At 35.4% G+C, this 22,260-nt stretch overlaps 2 protein-coding genes and 1 non-coding gene across 3 annotated transcripts in view; 2 read left to right on the top strand and 1 right to left on the bottom strand.

Moving 5' to 3' along the window:
• CDC73 (cell division cycle 73) overlaps window positions 1-22,260 on the bottom strand; it is a 93,139-nt gene that overhangs the window by 25,869 nt on the left and 45,010 nt on the right. Inside the window, exon 11 of the mRNA XM_086345375.1 lies at window positions 2,146-2,203. Coding sequence (XP_086201501.1) covers window positions 2,146-2,203 — 58 coding nt within the window. The remainder of the gene's footprint in view (window positions 1-2,145; window positions 2,204-22,260) is intronic.
• TRNAK-CUU (transfer RNA lysine (anticodon CUU)) lies at window positions 1,591-1,663 on the top strand. Its single transcript has one exon. It is a non-coding gene; the product is annotated as a tRNA-Lys (tRNA).
• On the top strand, window positions 13,775-21,400 carry B3GALT2 (beta-1,3-galactosyltransferase 2). Its single transcript, XM_086345376.1, has 2 exons — window positions 13,775-14,316; window positions 18,731-21,400. The coding sequence occupies exon 2, from the start codon at window positions 18,855-18,857 to the stop codon at window positions 20,121-20,123; it is 1,269 nt and encodes a 422-aa protein (XP_086201502.1). The 5' UTR covers window positions 13,775-14,316; window positions 18,731-18,854; the 3' UTR covers window positions 20,124-21,400.

Genomic DNA, 22,260 nt, shown 5'->3' with positions numbered 1-22,260 from the left:
GTATATAGATCTATGCTGTCTCACGTATAATATGTGACACGACCAGAAATACTGTGGGTTTTTTTTCCATTTTAAAAAGATAATCCAGATGAACCTACCCTATATTACAAAATATCCCTTCAAAACTGGGTAGCACCCAAAAAGCAAATACATTTTTAACAATCTGCAAAACAAAAATACACGAATCAAGACAAAGATGACAAACTGCTAACACCCACTCAAGTCAGTCTTATTGACTAGTGAGTATTAAAACTTATAATCTTTGCTTCTGGAATGATAGGTAGGGACTGTGGATCTATGGGGGTCAATCAGCGAGTGAAATGAGACCTCACATTGATGGACATCAGAATATCTGTTATATTATGAGATATTCTCGAAGATTTATTTCAGTCATTTTAATCACCAGTGCACCTTGGCAGATCTGAGAAAGAACGACAGATTAGGAGGTGAAAGGACCCACAGCTCCCTGCTTCACACGTGACCTTCTCCAAGATCACACACTAGCTGGGAGGACCCAGCCCCCTCCCTGTCCCTCTATTCCATGGCACACGCACACAAGCTGGTTTATGTGGGTGTTAGTGCCACCCCGACCCCTTTCCTTTGTTTGCCATGTGATTTTGAGCAAATGTGAAATGGAGACAATTATTCATACACAGCACAGTACAGAGCTAGAATCCTCGGGTGGTGACTTGTTCCTTTTTATACCATTTCTGAATTTCTCATGTGATCTTCCTTGGACTAACCATCCTTCCCCGTCCAAGGGAAAACAAAGAATTCTACATCAATCATTCCACTGTCTCTATAATATTCCAGGCTGCATTCCTGGGGTCCATGTCAGCCTGCCCATTCCTATTTCCCTGACTTTTTCTTCCTTCCTCTAAGGAGCTCCTTTAGCTCCTTCTTGTTTCTGGCACTGAGCACATGGAAGGCATTCAAATAATATTTAACTGATTTAATTGTTCTTCCTTGTACTCGCATAACAGCTTTTGGCATGGTCTTGTCTACTGAAAAACAGTCCCATAGTTCTGTCATCTGATATAAATTACATCCAGTGTGCTCCAAATTTAACAAAGATTTCAAACCAACCCAATGTCATTAAAAGAAAGAAAAAAAATACTGGTCATGCCAAGATCCAGGTGGATCCAAGACACAGTCAAAGAGCCTACAACACTATCCCAATATAACCCCTCTTAACATCATGCTTTTAATGTGCTTCCAAAAATCTGAACACTTATAATCATATAATTTTAGAATTAGCCTATGTGTGAACATACTATGAATAAAAATATGCAAATCTGTACTACTGACACTAACGAATTGAAAAGGAAGATCAACCAGTTAAATTCCTGACTGGGCCTTTTCAATTAATACCATTTTCTTAATAGCCACTTTTAACAGCACTGATACTAGACTATGCTAAACACTAAAATAAAATGAACAAATGAAAATAAAATGAACAAATGAACAGTAAATCAAACCTAAAACACTGAAAATGAATATAGTGTCTGTATCTATATGCATTTATAAAGATCAATCCTTTTAGGTACCAGGAAAAGGAAAGAAAACATTTTTAAAATAACTTCAGGGAATTCCCTGGTGGTCCAGTGGTTAGGACTCTGTGCTCTTACTGCTGAGGGGCTAGGTTCAATCCCTGGTCAGGGAACTAACATCCCACAGGCTGTGAAGTGTAACCAAAAAAATTTAAGGATTAAATTAAAAAAATAATATTAATATTAGCCTTGTTTATTAATATATATTTTTAAAGTTATAGAACCTAATATGCTCAATAATACAGGTATCTGAAATCCTAAACATCAAACTGCTTATCAATCTATTAGAATTATGGTTCTATGTTTTCATAGGAAAAGACAAAAATCACATCCACCATACTATCACGGAACTCAAACAAAACTGATGAGAGAATGGGTATGTAATAAAAAGCTTTTTAAAACATTTTCCTAAAATGTTAAAAATATTTTCTTAAAACTTTTCTGTAACTCAACCATACCTATTTACTCAAGTAAATATTCTTATGATACTAGTTTTGAAGTATTTTAAGTAAAATTTAATTCTTTTGAAGCAGTACATAGTATCAAAAATTTCAGTTGTGATAATAGAAAAAAACTAAAATTTTTCTATTTTTACCTGGCCTTGGTACAGGTTGTGCTGCAGGAGTCTGCGTCTTCCGGGCTGATGCACCTTCCTTTAAAAGAATAAAAATGGATGTGTTAAAATTCCTTTGCACAATAAACACTTTTGTTTAATTACGCAAAAAAAAATTAATGTCTGTCTCTCCCTCAGTCATGGAACATGCTATGAGTTAAAACAAACAAGCACCTTACCTTTTATGTTACTGGTTGTGAGTTGGTAAGAGAAATCTTTAGTCGAAAATATACTTAAATTGTTACTATTCATTAGTTACTGTAAGTATGTAAGATTTTTCGAATATTCAATGATTTACTTAATTGCTGACAATTTTAATATTCTCAGAAATGTCATTACCAGTTTTAAAATCAAGTCAATCTTTTTCCCCTTAAAGAATCTCAAAATTAATAAGTGATACATAATCTCACATTAGAAAGATGTAAACAGTGTTACTTTGAGTGAATCTTTAAAAAACACAAATATTTCAAATTAAACATCTTTAAATATTCAGGGAAAATAATCCATTTACAAACATGAGATTTGTTACATTTAAGAGTGGTTGAAAATTTCTTAAAAGCTGAATAACAAATCTCAAGTAATTACAAAGCACATAATCTATATAAGGAAATATGCTAGGATTGAAGTACATCAATTATATACTCAAGAACAGACACCTCTGAAGTGCTTAACAGACTTCAAAGTTGTCTATCTTTACTGCAATAGTTTCAATCATACTCACACTAAATTTTCATTAAAATATTTTTCTTTATAGAAAGCTACAAGTATAAATTTCAAAACAGCCAGTAACTCATGAAGATTTTATTCTAGCTGTACTTAAGTGAAGAAAATTTGATAAGTATCAGGAAAATTACACATATCCATAATAAGAAAAATCACTACTACAACCACAGAAACATTTCTAAAGAAGTCCTGCTAAACAATGTTCACTTTAATCATATTACATTTTCTTCAGAATCTGAGATTTTACGATGGTAAAATGTACAGAGAATGCATTTCACTTGGAATACAATAGGATTCCTGGCATTCAGTTTAAAGGCTTTTTAAAAAAAGGGTTAAAAAAGAGGACTCCCCTGGCAGTCCTGTGGTTAAGACTCTGCTTCCAATGCAAGGCACACAGGTTCCATCCCTGGGCGGTGAACTAAGATACCAAACGCCTCATGCATACCTTCCCCCTCAAAAAACCTAAAAAGCTAAATTAAAAAAAAAAAAAGCAGCAGCAGCAGCAGAGGCAACTAGCAAAAACTCTTTGGGGGAAAAAAGCACTTGAGGACAGCAGTACATCCTTTTCCAATATTTTCACTATTATGCATTTAGTTATATACACTGGTGTGGTTGAGACTGAGTCACTTTGGATGCTGGTTCCATGAATGTGTTAACTTTGTAAAAATTTGTCAAGCTTACTAATGATATGGTCATTATACTACAAGCAAATTATATTCAAGTAAAATTTTAAATGTAAAGGAAGTGAGTCACTATTAAGGTGGAGACCATTTTCAACATTTAACTTCCTTTAATGCACTGAAATTGTCTGACCTATATTTTTCTCTAAGTTCATGTTAGAGGACACAACTGCTTTTACTCATCTTTGTAAATCTAGTACCCAGGACACAACAGATGCTCTACAAATGTTGGTCATACTGAACTCAGTTTTACACTTCTAAAAACCAGAAGCCAAAGGATAATCACTAAATAGAAATTAACCAAAGAGATTTTAGCTTTCTCTCCCATCTTCTTTTATAAGGAGGAATCAACTAGATATTATATAATAACAAGGTCTTAACCGTATTCCTTTTGAATTCTTACATGTGAATACTGGGACTTCCCTGGTGCTCAGATGGTAAAGAATCTGCCTGGAGTGTGGGAGACCTGGGTTCAATCCCTGGGATGGGAAGATCCCCTGGAAGAGGGCATGACAACCCACTCTAGTATTCTTGCCTGGAGAACCCCCAGGGACAGAGGAGCCTGGCAGGCTACAGTCCATGGGGTCACAAAGAGTTTGGACACAACTGAGCGACAAAGCACAGCACACACATGTAAAATGGGTCAGTTTAAGTACACAGAAAAGGAAGAAAAATGAAGAAAATGAGACAGGAAGAACAATAAGCACGCACATAGGCAGACCTCCTTCTGTCTACATATGACTAGAAGGCTGGCTAGTCCTGGGCTCAGTCTACAGAGAGTTCTCTGTGTTTAATAAATGGGAGTCAGCTAGTCATAAGCCTATAAGGAGTTAAGTCTAAAATTACAGATAATTGTGTCTCATGACTCATGGAGAAAACCCATCTGCAGAATGATGTAAAGAAGTTACCAGCATGCAAGAAGAGACATGGAATATAATATCCCTCTTGATACCTATCTAGTTCCAGTGGCCTGTAAGACCTCTTCTCCCACTAATCCTTGGAATCTTCTTGATTCCAAGAGTCACCAAAATCCCTCATCTCATTCTATGCAACCCACACACTTTTTTGTCTTACTTACTAGAGCAGAATCTGTTAACTACAACCAGGAGAGTTTTATCTAATTTTGTCTTCTCAAATTCACTGAAAATTTTGAGTTGTCAGTCACTATAGTACAACTTTGCTTAATTTTGGGTAAGTAAACACAAATCAGTTCAAACGCACACACACATATAGCCATGCCACTTCATAGGCTGTGAGCTCCTTGAAATGAAAACAGCAAAGACCTCTGCTAATCATATGGTTAGTTCACAGCCATTTCTAGGTCTCCATAACCAATACAAGAGCAGCTAAAAGCTCATAGTACTCTGATCTGCATTATTTTGTATAAGTCACTACATAAAGGACCTCAGAAACCATATAACCTAATTCTAGCACCCTTTAAAGATGAAGAAAAGAGAGGTAAAATAGCTTTTCAAAGGCTACACAGAGGTCTATCTGGCATATGTTAAGAAACTGAAATAGAAGGAAAACAAAGAATAAAAGAAACAAAATGAAGAAATAATAATTGGCAGTAATATGGAGCAGACTGACAACTCTGTCTTCTTAAAGATATTTGGACTAGGGGAAAAATGCTACTCAGCTGAGAGAAGAAAAGTATCAGCACAAAACAACTGAAAGAGCTGACGAGTTGTGCTAACTGGAGAGGAAAACCTGCTTTCTTTTAAAAAGTCAGAATCATTATAATTTCACCAAGACTTTAGGCATTCTGGAAAAGAAGTAACTGGCAAAAAGGGATGGGGGAAAGTGACAGAATCCTTATCTGCAAAACATAACACAACCAAACAAGGTAACTGTTTACAATCCCTCCTTGCTTTCTTTTAGCAAGTGAAGAGAGTCTAGGTATTGGGAGAAAGAACATTGGTATCTGCCACTGTTTAAGTAGAAAATAACACCATAATATAAAATATTGTAAGAAAAGATATTTGTAACAAGTATCAGTATGAAAAATATACTGTATTTAATTCTGGAAAATGCTGTTTATATAAAAATTAATAAGACACTGAAATTTCTTAATGAAAAAACATATGGACTATATATATGTACACACACACACAGAGATTCTAGGAGTTGATAATCTACCTCTTTGCTGTATTTATGAGACAAAAAGTAACATTTTTAAAAAGTAAATCAATATTAATTGTACAACTGCATGTTTTGTTTTTTTAAAAAGTAACTTATTCCCATGAAATCTGTATTTGATATTCAGAACTCACAAATATTAGGATTTTTTTTTTAAGCAGCTGAATTTTTTAAGTTCCAGAATGAGTCTTTAAGAAAATCATTTCAGAAAAACTAGGTACAAAAAGGGAACTGCAACTCTGAGCAAATCACAAAGAAGCTGAAAAGCATTAAAGGTTTCAGGAGCAAAAAACTTGACACAAATTTTAAGTACAACTTATTTTTTGTTTTTTTAGACTAGTCATAACCTGGAGTATACATATACAATGTTTGCTAACACAGAAAACAGTTGACACATTTCTAAAACCCAGTACGGTGTGTCTATATAGGCACACCTCACAGATACTGCCAGTTTGGCTCCATACAACTGCAATAAAGCTAGTATCTCAATCAAGTGCGCCACACAAACTTTTTTGGTTTCCCAGTGCATATAAAAGTTATCTTCATACTATACTGTAGTCTACACAACTATCTCTGCAAAATTGCAGGATACAAAATCAACACATAAACATCCACAGCATCTCTAGATACTACCAATCAGTAATTTAAAAAAGAAATTAAGAAAACAATTCCATTTGGAATAGCATTTAAAAATCAAATACTCAAGAATAAATTTAATCAAGAAATTAAAAAAAAAACTGTCCACTGAAAACTTCAGATTGATGCTGAAAGAAATTAAAGCCATAAACAAATGGAAAGACATCTATGTTCGTGGACTGCTAAGATTAATAGCATTAAGATTTCAAAATTACCCAATGCAATCTATAGATGCAATGTAATCCCTTTCAAAATCCCAAAGGTGTTTTTGCAGAAAGAAAAACTTATCCTAGAACTGATGTGGAATTTCAAGCAGCCCCAAAGAGCCAAACTAATTCTGAAAAAGAACAAAGTTGGAGGACTAAAACTTTCAGATTTTAAAACTTGTAGATAGAGTAATCAAAATACTGTAGCAGGGAATGAAGGCAGATCCACAGACTAACAGAATAAGATAGCCCAGAAATAAACTTTCACGTACATGGCAAACTGATTTTTGACACAGGAGCTAAGACCATGCAATGGGAAAGGATAGTCTTCAACAAACAGTGCTAGGAAAACTGGATATGCACATGCAAAAGAATGAAGCTGGACCACTACCTTGCATCATCTACAAAAATTATTAATAACTCAAAATGGGTCAGAAACCTAAATTTAGGAGACAGAACTTTAAAACAAATTTAAAAACCTACAGATAAAAAATCAGAGTAAAAGCTTCATGACATTAGATTTGACATTAGTTTCAAGAATATGTGAATGTGAAAGTAGTACTAAAAGGTACAGGAAAACAAAAGAGAAGCAGATAAACCTGACTTGATCAAAATTAAAAGCTTTCATGCATCAAAGGACACTAACAACAGAGAAGTCAATCCAAAGAATGGGAGAAAAGATTTGATAAGGAATTAATATCCCTGGCATTTGGCTAAAACATTATTCTGGACATGTCTATGAGGATGCGTCCGGGTGAGATGAATGTTTGAATCTGTAGACTGAGTAAGGCAGATTGCCCTCCCACTGCAGACGGGCCTCGTCCAATCCACTGAAGAACTGAAGACAACACAGAGGCAGAACAGAGGAGCGTTCCCCTCTGCCTGGCTGCGTCGAGGGGGCACACCAGGGGTTCTCCTGCCCTGGACGCAGACTGGAGCGCTTACACCATGCGTCCTCCAGTTCTCAGTCCTTCAGGCTCAGACAAGAACTGCACTAGCCCATCAGCTTCCCTGGGTCACCAGCTTGCCGAGAGCAAATCCTGGAACTTTTCAGTCTTCCTAACCACATGTGCCAATTCCTCACAATCAATCTATCTACCCTATTGATTCTTTCTCTGGAGAACCCAGACAAATACACCAATAAAAATTTTCAAAAGAGAGTGAGATATAATGCAAAACTCTTTTAAAGAGGCATTCTATCATACTGGGAAAATGTCAGGTTTTTAAAAATTATTTATCTGGAGATTAAAAAATTACATCCACATGAATGTAGTTCCTTAATCTACAAATAAATAATTTAGATAAAATGCCAATTAGAGCATCGCAACTGGAAACAAACCAAAGTGTGTGTTCCGATCTTTAACATCGAAGTCCATAATGAACAATTCTTTCTCACTGAGATTTAATAAAAGTTTTCTTTCTCACTTAAAGTCAGCAGAATTGTTTTTATAGTGGAAGAGGGACACAGGTAATGTAGAAGGTCCACAGGATCATTTGTGAATCTCATGGGTCCATGGACTAAAAACAAATACACTAATGTAACTCAAGACAGAGTAAATCAATGCAAAAAAACACTTGACTTGCAAGTCTCAAGCTCTAGGTTCTACCTTAATGTGGCTTTGCTACATTAAGAGCAAACCTTTGAGAAAAATCTCAACCTCTCAGGGTCTTAGTTACCTTGCCTGTAAAATGAGGAAACTAGATTTTTAGATGACCTCAAAGGTCCAATTCTACTCTGAAATTCCATTATTCTAATGTAAGTAATACTTTTTCACTAGGAACAATGCCATTACAGTACAACCTGAAGGGTCCAATTAAATGATTACATTTGAAGACAATTCAACGTGGGTTTCTTCAAACCTATACAGCTTAAAATTTTGCTCTATAGCTTGTAAATTGGCTCTTCTTTTGTTTCATGTGGATAAACAATACTCTGTTGCCCAGCTCTCTCTATCAAAGGTTACATGTTTGGAATTATATTAATTTGATTATTTTGGGAATCAAAGAATTACAGCTACGGGCCAGTAAGATGCCTGAAACAATTTAAAGGTGCGGACCTAGTAGGCTTCGCAACTCTATCAAACTCAACACATCCCCTTTAAGAATATTTTACACTGACCCCTCTAACCATTTAAAATGAAATGCACAGGCAACATGCTGCTGCTGCTAAGTCACATCAGTCGTGTCCAACTGTGTGTGACCCCATACATGGCAGCCCACCAGGCTCCCCTGTCCCTGGGATTCTCCAGGCAAGAACACTGGAGTGGGTTGCCATTTCCTTCTCCAACGCATGAAAGTGAAAAGTGAAAGTGAAGTCACTGAGTCTTGTCTGACTCTTAGCAACCCCATGGACTGTGGCCCACCAGGCTCCTCCGTCCATGGGATTTTCCAGGCAAGAGTGCTGGAGTGGGGTGCCACTGCCTTCTCCGAGTGTATTCCAATTATGTTTTAGGTTCGTTTAATAATAAAAATGGTCTAACACAGTGGCCCCAACCTTTTGGCACCAGGGACTGGTTTCACGGAAGACAATTTTTCCATAGACCCAAGGAGATGGGGTGTGAAGGATGATTCAAGCACATTACCTTTGTTGTGGACTTTCTGTCATTAATTACGTCAGCTCCACCCCCGACCATCAAGCATTAGATCCCAGAGACTGGGGACTGACTCTCTCTCTCTCTCTCTCTCTCTCTCTCTCACACACACACACACACACACACACACGGACATTTGGAAGTCCTGCAGCACACAGGACTAGTCTTTGTTGTTTTCAAAAACTGTCCCAACACACTACATTCCCTGGCCACATATACTAAATGCTCTTCATTTTTTTTGTCAGCCCAGAACACCTTCCCTCGTAAACTTCTAGAACATGTCCTAGGAAAGCAGTATCAAGCTCAATACCAACCTCACTGATAACCCCAGCTCTAACCTCTAAGATTATTCTGTGTGTGCCAAAAAAACAATTGAAAGATTCTAGTTGATTTATGCTGAAAAGAAAGAGCTGTGCTACTGAGAAACCAAAGCATATACAAGCAAAAAGGCATACTTTGTTTAACTGCACTGCATATACTGCACTTTAAAAAAAAAAAAAAAGTTCGAAGGTTTATGGCAACCTTATGTTGTCAGATCACGGTTAGCATTTTTTAATTAAAATATGTACATTGTTTTTTAGACAAAATGCTATTATTGCACAAAATGTACTGGGAACATAACTTTTCTATGCACTGGTAAACAAAAAATTCCTGTAACTCACTTACTACAGTAGCCTGGAATTGAACCCCAAATATCTCTGAGATATGCCTTTATTATTACAGTACTTTCCACATTACTGCTGATTTTAGATGCTTTGCTTTTTCTCTTAGGATCATTTAATATTTTGTGTGAATTAAAATAGACAAATGTCAAAGAGACATTTAAATTTAGTTCCGCTTTCAAGTCAAAAGAAATTCTTAAACATTATGAGTAACTGGAGCATAAGCTTATGAAAACTGAAGGCAAAATAGTAAGGCAGGCAAACACTGACACTTGTGGTCATTCTGAGATTGCTAATTTGCAACCAGCTAATTCCTGCTCTGTGAGTTCAAAGAAAAGTAAAACTGCTTTGTAAAACATCAATAAAAGTCAAAGGAAAATACCAAATTCTTAATAAACACAACCATTTTTTTTCAAAAAGGAAAACTACTACTATTAAATAGTCAAAAATATGCCATCTGTCCAAATCTTTTTATGTAATGAAAAAGATGTCATTTGATTTTAAGTCAAAGCAGTCTCTAGATAAACTCCAAGTAAACACTGCCATGCAAAACTGCTGATTATCTCAATAAAACTGAAGGTGTTACCTAACTAACTGGTTCAAATGGAATTTTTCAGTGTATTACGTTGGAAATTACATCTGCTCCACAACATTAAGATTTTTCTCCAGGAGTGGAAAAAGATAGCTAGTTTTTCAGGTGAAATAAATGGCTTGCATTCAGGGGCCTACTAGCCAGACTAAAGCATAAACAGGAATGGAGACCAATGAAGGGAAAACTGATTCATGTCTCCCAAGGCTGTTTGCTCATCACCCGCCCTGGTTGAAGTGCTATCTCCACATTCTTTTCTCCAGCATTCTTTTTACTAAGGACATTTAGTTGAATTTATATAGACACGTAGTATAATTCCATGAAATCACTTACCTTTCCTTTTACATACTGAACCAATCTATACCTGACTGATCATGTGATAATCACTCAAAAACTATTAACAATATGAATAAAAAAATTATTATTATTTCTGTACCGATTTAAGACTTAAAGAGTTAGGAGGCACAGCAAATTCTGTCTTTAAATTCTGGCTCCTTAAGGGATATTCTAGACATGCACGGGGAAACCCTAATATGAACCTGGATAATTCTGGCCATGATGCATATAGTAATATTCACCTATTTTCCCACCAGGGATGTGCTATAAAATTAAAAAGCAGACCTATGCAAGTAAAAATTACAAGACATTTATAACTATAAAACTTAACAAAATAGCTGCCAGTCTGCTGAGTCTGATAAAGAAATCTGTCACATTTAGTGAGAAAGTTTAACCACAGAATTCAGATTTTAAAAGAAACCAGACTGAAGGAAGAGATTCTACAATCTTGCTTGTCATAAGATTTTTACAGCTTCTCTTGGCTGGAAACATGCAGGTTGCTAGAAAAAGTCACTGAAGGAACTTTTATCTCATGACTGCTGTTTTTCTGTAAAGTTCCTAAGCTAGCTTAACTTAAACATAAGAAACAGAATGCAGTTGTACCTGAAAGTTCAAAGTAAATTCTGATTCGGCACACAGGTATCCTTTCATGAGCTTTCAGGAGTCTCCTTTGCTATATGAACACTTGCTCCTCTGCAAGCACAGTTGAGACAATAGTCTACTGGGAATTCAAGGGCTCCACCTAACACTACAGGGACGACTAAGCAGCAGCTTATCTACGGAGTTCTCTTAATAGTCAAGATCCATAAGAAATTCAGTGGGACAATCAAAAAAACAGCCAAAAATAACTGCTTTATCCTTCCTGGAGAAAGGGCAAGGATGCATCTAAACCATTTTTGTATCATTTATTAAGGTGTGCCAAATTGCAAACGCTGGCACACAGCAGTTGATCAGATACCTATCTATTGATCAAGTAAATAAAACAAAAATACAAACATCCATTTAAAATCCTATGAATGATCTCTGGGTATGCTGTGCTGGTGTGCTCAGTCACATCTGACTCCTTGAGACCCCATGGACTGTAGTCCATCAGGCTCCTCTGTCCATGGGATTTCCCAGGCAAGAATACTGGAGTGAGTTGCGATTTCCTTCTCCAGGGGATTTTTCCAGCCCAGAGACTGAACCCACACCTCCTGAATTAGTAGGCAGATTATTTACCACTGAGCCACCAGGGAAGCCCCATGCTGTACTAGTAACAGGAAAAAAATTCCCACAGTTCTCCAGCAGGGCCATGCAGCATAATGGTTGAGAACAACTTACTTTTGCTTTAATTCCCAGCTGGACTCTTTCTTATCACGAATCATCTGATAGTTGGGATAATTGTTTTATAACTCTAAACACTGGTTCTTCATCTTTAAAATGGGTATTACAATAATAAAACCTTATCCGAAAAAAAGTCATTTATATAACAGCTCAAGCAGGCTTGGCATGCAACATGAATTGAGTCACTGCTGCTACTAGCACAGTCAAATCCTATGTCAGGAATTATTGATAAATAGTGACCTAGTAAGATCTACTTATACTTTTATAAAATAAGTCATTTTAAGCTTATTTAAAGCTTATATTTATATTTATATTTAAGCTTAACCATCACTCTGCCACCTAAGTTTAATTAAAAACAGAGTGGTGAACATGTAATATGTGTGGACTCAGGGACTAAATGCCAAGAAACCTGGGTTTTAGTTCTATCCTTCACACTTTACCAGGAAAAGCCAAAGCTCCAGGCCTTAGGTTTCCCATCTATAAAACTCTTAATGTTCCAACTAACATTTCCAGGAAAATCACATACACCCCTTAAAAAAAGAAGTCTTAGGATTCCTAAAACTACAAAACACAATTCATCATTTGTACTAAAAAATATAACAAAAACAAAAAATTAAAAATATTGGAAGAAACATAAATCTGTATTTGAAACAACATACATTAGTAGGGAAAATAGGTGGGACCAAAAATATATGACCACAAATATATAGCTTAAGTTTCAAAATGGTAAATTTCTATGAGTTAATGTCCCTAAAATCTGAGGAAAACTGATAACTCAAGTTATTTTAATAAAGGACAATGCCCCAGTACTTGTAGAAAAAAAGCAGCAAGGTGCCCAACAGACTAAACATACAAAGAAATATTTCAGAGTGAGTATCTAGTGTTTATGGAAAACTTTGCTTGATGGCAAGTTACTAAACCATCCTGAAATATTAGGACAAATAAATACGATTACTATGATCTCACTACCCAAGAAGATCCTGTTTAACTATGCTTTATCTATTACATTATTTTGTTGAATTCCACCATACAAGTAATTTTAAAGAAAAATAAAAAATAAATGATGACATTAAAAATAAAGTTTTGCTGCCTTCAAGAACACTAGAAACTGCACGTAAAAAAAGAAGTGGCTGTATCAAATCATGTGTCAGTACAATAATTCATGGCAGCTGATTTATATAAACTCCAGAAAATAATGGAGAGGTGTCTAAGTTACTCATTAAAAATGGTCTATGGGTTGTAACTAGATATTAGTAAAACTAAAGTTAGAACAATTTGAGGGGAAAAAAAAATTCAAGGGAAGGAGTGCAATGAAAGGGTTAAATTACACCAAGTTACACACTAACGCTATATGGCTTGTGCCCGGTAAAATCATGCAGGTAACATGAAAACCAACATCTAACACCGAAAACATTTAGAAAATTTGTGCTTGAATGTAAAGTTAAAAAAAAGGGGAGGAGGGATAAGCTGAAAAAAATAAAATAACCATTCATTTCATAATCCTTCCATTGTTGTATTATTCACTTATCACTACACTTACATTGACTACGTATAATTTAACACAAAGAAGCAAAATCTCTAAGCTTCTCCCTACCTTGGGTTTTTAAGCAAAATGAATGCAAACAATCACGTGGGACTCAGCCAAGCAGTGACGTTAAATTCTGCTCTGTCAGAGAGAGCATCTGTCAAGCCCACATTTAAACTGCTGCCTGCCTGTGCAGCAGCTGAGGAACCGTGGATTTCATATTACAGACTAAAACCCCAGTGAAACGGCTCAGTCCTTCCTGCAGCTGCCAGGCAACGACGAGAGAGTTAAATCCTGCTCTTTTCCAATACCATCGAAGCACTCCATTCTAGCTCTGGCTGCTTTACATTGCAGCTCAGGGTTCTTACTAGAAATATGGATACTGAAAAGAGAATAGAGCACTGCATTGTCCGGCCAGGAAGACAGCAGATGTAAAAAGCTTCAATGCATCAACTGTCAGAAGAGTCGACAGTGCTCCAAACAGAACGAAACCACCACAGCTCTTTTGTTAAAGAGAAAATGAAAGGAAAGACCTCAGAAGATTAGCACCCATATGAACAAGGAAGGGTACTCGAAGACAAGCAGACAGATGGACACTTTGGACATGTGATAAGCAATCGCAGGAGGCAGACTGTTGGGGGAGGTGTGTGTGTTCGATAGCGTCTTTTTGCTGGAGCGATGGCGTGCCAAAAGTATCTTCAGTGGGCATAATCCTCGCCACATAAATGGCCTGACCAAGGAAGGTATGTCGATATCTTGTGTGTGATACTCATTTAAATGTCTGTTACCTTTTGATAGCCCAGGAGGCACTAATCTCTAATAAACAAGTTCATACATTTCACTGTCCTTGAAACTGTGAGAGGGTTTCTAAATATGATTTTAAAATTTGTCACTGTTTAGAAGACAAGCTGTCACTGCTTTATTCAAGTAAATATGTAGCTCGCAGTAATTATGGATTACAGAAAAGGCAAATAGTAACAAGCTGTGCTTAAAGGCTTCTCTGAAAAATGAAACTTAAAAAAAAAAAAATCTGAAACCCGCTAAAGAAAACACAGTAATCCTCTATCAAATTAGGTCAAGTTGAATCCTTATCCAGTAAATTAAAGGGCTCTCCTTAAAATGGCTATCAAAGGAGTCAATGCAGTAAAATTACACTAAATGGTATAAAAAAATGATCCTAATATTAAGAGCTTTTTCAGTCCTTTTAAAGCAAAATCTTAATATAGAGCAGGTTTTAGTAACAAAATCTTCCCTCCTACGTCCATCTCCCTAAATAAAAGTAACGAACACAACCTCTGAAGACCATCAACAAATTTTAAGTACCACTGAACTGTAAGATACTAAAAGGAAAGCATTTGTACAGGATCACAGAAGGCAGTGTGTGTTTATGCACAGCACACTACCACAGGAGATTTACATGTCCACGAATACAACTTCAAACAAAGAAATATAAATATTTGCTACTATTACCCCTATTGCTAAAAGCAAGACTTGACTTTAGGCAACAGACTGATTCTAAATGATCAAAATATAAGATTGGTTTGGGTGATCATTTTTAAAGTGAAACTCAAAAACACAATATGAAAATACTCTGATATAAAAATATCCATGTAACAGCAATACAAGGTCAAAAAATTCAACTTAAATGTAGCCACTATGCCAGGCTATATAAATATGTAATAGTGAACTATTGGCACAGTATGTGTGTGCAGGGCAAAAATGAAATCTACTATTTTAGTAACAATCCCAGAATAGCAGCTCATGGCTCAGGAACTCATGTATTTCTAAAATTTTTTACAGGTCCTCTAAGATTCTGATTTTTGCTCAACTTCACAGCACAACTCATTATTTAATAATCACAAAAGGCAAACATTTTTAAGACATATGTAAGCATTCTATTCTAAAATTAAGATTAAACAAGTCTATCAGGCCTATTATTATTACAGTTCAACATCAACTCTCACTCACAGCATTTAGTCCATTAAAGAATGAAATCAGACAGTATTAAATAAACAAAAAAACCTCAAGTCTCTTTTAGAGCCTTTATCTCTCAATGTTAAAGTCACCCATTAAACATTTTTATTAGCTAGCTATTTCAAAATAGGAGTGCAGAGTTTTTATTCAAGCACCCCTAAACTCTAGAACTGTTCCAACAGACTAAAAACATCAACACTTTTAAAAGCCAGATAATAAAATCAGTGCATGCGTGTGTGTGAGAGAGAGAGAGAAAGGGAACAACATTTTACAGTAACATCCTCTCCGTGAGCGTCAACCCATAAGATGTAAATACACATGAACAACTTAACAATATTATCATAAAAACCCATATAATATAAATCAAAGCTACTGCTACTCTGAAAATGTAAAAGTGCAAAGACTATTTAGAATATCAAAATATTTCAACTTTCTAGTTTTATTACCACTTCTTAAGAATTAATGTACAACAGGCAGTAACTGGAAAAGGATTTTATCATTTAATAGCAGGAAGAATCGTTACTTTAATTGTACTTTCTTTTTAACAAAACAATTATGATAAATACCTGAAAAACTTTTAATAAAGAATTTTTAAAGGTTAGACATATGCACTACATTTACCAACGAGAGAGTTTTCAAACGGGTATATATATATATTTCAAGTTTGAGCAGCTTAATATTTACAAACATACAAATATCATGAATTTAAATTAAGATGCATCTCCATTACATATTGCTACAAAATCACACAGGACCATAAACTACGGGTACTATGCCAGATTACAATATATAATTGGCTCTTTTCTGTAACACTGAAATACTTTAGAAACATCACTTCAGGCATATTTTCATAAAAATACAATTTACTAATATATTTACCTGCATTCATTTTTCAGTCCTTTATTCATTCAAATATCTGAACTTCTATTTATTGCTTCTTAAACCATCAAATTTACACTCTTGAAAGATCTAAATGATTAGACTTCAACCAGATTTCAAGCATTCTCTATCAACAGAAAGCTGATACATTTAATTTAGTTTTGGAATGTTTAAAATAGATTATCAAATAAACATTAAAAGCAAGTTTTGTTTCTTTTAAATTTATATTCATAACCCTCGAAGCTATTGGCCTCTTTATGGGGTAGAGGAAGAGTTATTATTATTTATCTAATATTTCATTTGAAAATAAAAGCTTAGTTTTCTCATCTCAGCAGAATGGCCAACTATAAGAAAAAAAGTGAGTTTCTAAATTAGAACACTCAGCTCTATTATTTTCACAACAGAGTTCACAACAGAACTGTTTTACTGGTACAGTGAAGTCTTGGTCTTCATCAGAGTAATGTGAAATTAAAATTCAAGTGAATAAATTCTAATAAATAAATAACTAGATTCTATGTTTCTAAAACCTGAAAACTTAAAAAAAAAAAAACATTGCTCCTATCTCACAAGATGATTAAATAATTTCTTATTTCTGAGAAAAATGATAACTTTTAAAAGTACATTTCATATACTAGAAATTATCAAAAGATGGTGCCTATACTATTATACTTTAGAAGTCCGTTCAAATTCCCACCTACTTGCTCCTCCTAGTGGCTGTTACTAGAATAGTAGTACTTTCATTCATACATGTGTCTAATACTTTCAACCAATATTTTCTAAATACTTCATATTATATAAGTGAATGTTATTCTAGTTATTCAATTTTATGAGGACTTCCATGTAAATGTCATTATTTCCCCCAAATAATTAAATTTCATATCAAAGTATATTTGGTATTAACCATAAACTTCTCAGTATCACAAGCTAGATAAACATTTTCACACACATATTTATATAAAATTTCTAATAAACAAATGCTTACAATAAATTTTTAATTGACCAGTTTTCCTTAAATAATTTTCACGATAAAAAGTTGAAAAAGTTAAAATTAAACATCAGTCCCCATTTCAAAAAGTTTTTATTCTCTTGTAATAGAATTCAAGCTATAGCTCACCTATCCTCTACCCCCACACCTTGATCCAGAAAAACTAAGAACTGAAAAAACACGAACAAATTTGTGCTATGCACTGAGAAACTTCGAATACCGGTTCTTAATACGTGGCATCATGAATCTCCTATATTGACAGCCCATAATTTTTGTCTTCTAAATGTAGGGCTCTAACTGTCAAGCAAGTCTAAGTGTCATGCAAGTCCTACAAATGTAATAAATTCTCCACATGCAAATTTAGAACACAGCATAACTCAAAAATCTTTTAAAATGCATTCTGTGAAATTTAAAATTTTAAACTGAGGATATAACAGTACCTAATGTCTGTATTTTGAAAAACTCGGAAGACCGTTCAAAGCAGTTCTTTGCTAATTCTAATATGGAGATTCAACTGAAGTACATGATAGTACTCTGTGAAGGCCACAGATAATTAGTTGCTGTATTTTAAAAATCAATCTTAAGTCTAAGTAAAGACAGTGATCTGAATGCCTCACATTTAAAGTGGAAGGTTAAAATAAGAAAAGGGTATTTGCAAATGTTCATCATTTATTACTGTCTTAAAATCTTGCACTGAAGTTACTGAACCCTGAAAATTAATTTTGACAGGTGCATCTTCTCATTGACTTTCTCCACACAGTAGGGGCCAATGGAAACATGCCAGGCAGTGTACTGTGACTAACAGAACTCTGCCATAATCAACCTTGCACCGTCTGTCCCACAACTGACACATGACCATTTTACAAAAAAGGCCGCTGACTGTGCACCATACCACCAATGGTATGTCAAATCAATTTTAATTAATGCCAATACATTTTCCATCTGCTCTTAGGCCTTTTTACACGGCCTCTCTCAGGAATCCAGCAGCGTTTCTCTCTCCTCCATGCACACAACTTTCAGTCTTTAACTTTAGTCAAAAGAATAAATGACCAGAGCTACGGAGATGATGAAATAAGTGGAAGAAAAATCCATCACCTATCTTAAAAGTGCTCACTGCACTCCAAAGGTATATTTTTAAAGAAATTAATCCTGTTCTCAGGACATTAGGTTGCCAAGGGAAGACAAATTATAAACTTTGTTCCTGGGCGATCATATTTTCACAGCTTAAAAATTCCCATCTGCCCTAATTTTATTAGTCTCTTTAAAGCAGTTCTGTGGTATTTAGCATTTTTGTAAACTTTTATGATTCATCTTTATAGAATGACTGCGAGGGAGACGACGTGACCGAATTAGAAAATGACTACCAAAGAACAGTACTGATTCAGGAGAAGGACACGTTCCCCAGCCACCAGGATCTCTCATCCATTACTGGGTATTTACAACATGCTTCAGTGGAGAAGGAGACACTGCTGCTTCGCAAAGATGAGCTGGAATGCCAAGAGGTCTCTGTTTCGGACCCATCTTATTGGTGTACTTTCTCTCGTGTTTCTTTTTGCTATGTTTTTGTTTTTCAATCATCATGACTGGCTGCCAGGCAGAGCTGGATTCAAAGAAAACCCTGTGACATACACTTTCCGTGGATTTCGTTCTACAAAAAGTGAGACAAACCACAGCTCTCTTCGGAACATTTGGAAAGAAACTGTCCCTCAGACCCTGAGGCCTCAAACAGCAACTGACCCCAACAACACGGATCTGTCACTGCAAGGAGTCACAGGGCTGGAGAACACGCTCGGTGCCAACGGAAGCATTTACAACGAGAAAGGTACTGGACACCCAAATGCTTACCATTTCAAATACATTATCAACGAACCCGAAAAGTGCCAGGAGAAAAGCCCCTTTTTAATACTACTAATCGCTGCGGAACCTGGACAAATAGAAGCTAGACGAGCTATTCGGCAAACTTGGGGCAATGAGAGTCTAGCACCTGGCATTCAAATCACACGGATTTTTCTTTTAGGCGTAAGTATTAAGTCAAGTGGCTACCTTCAACGTGCAATATTGGAAGAAAGCAGACAGTACCATGATATTATCCAACAGGAATACTTAGATACATACTATAATCTGACCATTAAAACACTCATGGGCATGAACTGGGTTGCAACATACTGTCCGCGTATTCCTTATGTAATGAAAACTGACAGTGACATGTTTGTCAATACAGAGTATTTAATACATAAGTTATTGAAGCCAGACCTGCCTCCTAGACATAACTATTTTACTGGTTACCTAATGAGGGGATATGCACCCAATCGAAACAAAGACAGCAAGTGGTACATGCCACCAGACCTCTACCCTAGTGAACGCTATCCTGTCTTCTGCTCTGGGACTGGTTATGTTTTTTCTGGAGATCTGGCAGAGAAGATATTTAAAGTTTCTTTAAGTATCCGTCGTTTGCACTTGGAAGATGTATATGTGGGGATCTGTCTTGCCAAGTTGAGGATTGATCCTGTGCCCCCTCCCAATGAGTTTGTGTTCAATCACTGGCGAGTTTCTTACTCAAGCTGTAAATACAGCCACCTAATTACCTCTCATCAGTTCCAGCCTAGTGAACTGATAAAATACTGGAACCATTTACAACAAAATAAGCACAATGCTTGTGCCAATGCAGCAAAAGAAAAGGCAGGCAGATATCGCCACCGTAAACTACATTAGAAAAGACAACATTTTTTTTCCCCCCAAAACATGCAACCTGTAAAATATTGCTAAAAGCATGTGTAGTTAAAATGATTATGATTACATCCATAGGACAAGTTTTAGTTAAAACTCATCATATAAAGGAATCCAAAAATATATTTTTTAATTTCTGAAGAAGGTAATTCTTAAAAATACATTATATAACAAAAAAGTATCCCAAAACAACCTATTAAAAAATCTACCTAAAAAATCCACATGGGGGATTCTGTGTATTAACACGCAATAACAGGCATGCATACATCAATGGTTCGAATCTTATGTTAGGGGCCAAGAGGATGTATCTGCATGTTTTCCAAGTAAATTTTAATTTAAGAAATGGAGATGGTCAAAAGACTCTTCATTTTAGATTTAGTTTTCCATTTCAATATATGTAAATAAAACATTACTGTCAATTTTAAGTAAACTTCATAATTGTGCAAAGGACAAATTTTCTGACCTATTCTAGGGTTCTAAAAACCATATTCCATGCAATAAGATTTAATTGAGATATTCCATAAACATAAAGTTCAGAGGTTTCAGCAATGAAGCTCTCATCTAAGTATTCACTTTTTAAAAACAACTGATATGTTCATTTTCTTTTATCAGTACTCACATTTATTGGGGGAAATTATTTTGACATGATGTGATAAAATGTGAAAAATCAATGTGTCTCAGGCTCAAGTTTTTATAAAAAAAAAAAAATTAAATGTTCAAAACAGAAAATTTGTTTTCTCATTGGTGTTCAGGGCCAAGCTAGTATTTCACTGATTTCCTCAATCAGCTAGTTACTCCACTCTCAAGGAGCATCACCACTTAACTTCAAGCATATCTGAAAAAAATCTATCATTCTCCTCTAACTGAAGCAACTGCTGGTTACTTACAGGCACAAACAGGATGCACTGCTGAAAACAGATAAAGGATAAAGAGTGCAGCAGCAGTTTCATTTAATACATTTTAAGATGCATGTCTGCCAAACCACAACATATAGGAAGTTTATTTCCTGACAGCAAGTGTACACATGGCGATACTTCATCACTTTATGGCACCTACTTCGTTCTCTGAGTGCCAAGTTTACAAACTGCCTGCAGTTTTTAATTTGGTGGGTGACAAATATCCTGTTCCACCGATTAAACACTTTCGGGGAGGGATGGGGGAAAAACTACAAATGTTTGATGAACACTTGATTCTAGGATGAACAATGTATACAATGCACTTTTACCAAGTTTTTAATAAAAAGGGTAAACAAAAAACCTTCACTGAGTGTTATGGTCCGAATATTTCACAGAAATTTTGTTGGTTCCATTACAAATTTTAAAATCAAGAAATACTAACCCATTAATTTTAAAACAGTGCTTTTATTGCATACCAGTATATAAATCTATCCATCTTGATTCAGTAAGGATGTTACTTATGCTAATTCTAACATCAATCATTTTTATCCTTGATTCTATTCTGAAGAGTTATCCACTGAAACATCTATTAAAGTTCAGAATCACAGAGAATGTTTCAGTACTTAAAATTTAATGTGCTGAATTCTACTGACACTCAGCTTATCTCCCATTTTTAATTCAGTCATCTAAATGTTCTGTTCTACACAGAATAATTCTGAATGCTGAGCTGTATTACCCCACCTCTTGGTAAGGTCTGTTTTTCACTTACTTTATTCTGTTTGGTCATAAAAAGACTAAAATTACTAAGTACCAAAATTACTAGACAAAGTTCACACATAGGAGGATAATACCAAATTAGTGTGATGAAAAGTAAAAGGAACCCTTCCCTCAGTATAGAGAATTCTATTAATTCTTTTTTAAAAGTGTATGTGCACATGTGTGCATGCACAGGTATACACACTCAAACAGAATCCAAACACTATTCATACAAATTATTACTACAGTGCAGTATCTTTAAAAGCTAGTGTTTTCCTTCCAGAAAAATTCAAGTTTAAAAAGATAACTAATGAAAAACAGAATTCTTAACAGACGATAAATTCCTATCTCAGGTGTTAACTTAAAATCATTTCTATATCCCTGATAACACTATCTTGAAAACTTATGGGAATCTGATGACACTCCAAGTTCTCAAAGAGCACTGAATCCAATAATAAAGTGCTTTAGTA

This window comes from Bos grunniens, chromosome 16 (genome assembly GCF_055505025.1).
Source record: "Bos grunniens cultivar Pamir isolate PY7600 chromosome 16, Bosgru_T2T1.0, whole genome shotgun sequence".
In the NCBI taxonomy this organism is placed as follows: domain Eukaryota; kingdom Metazoa; phylum Chordata; class Mammalia; order Artiodactyla; family Bovidae; genus Bos; species Bos grunniens.
This window is presented reverse-complemented; position numbering and strand designations above follow the sequence as displayed.

Excerpts from the sequence above, each read along its gene's own strand:
- B3GALT2 (XM_086345376.1), top strand. The coding sequence starts at position 18,855 with ATGCTTCAGTGGAGAAGGAGACACTGCTGCTTCGCAAAGATGAGCTGG.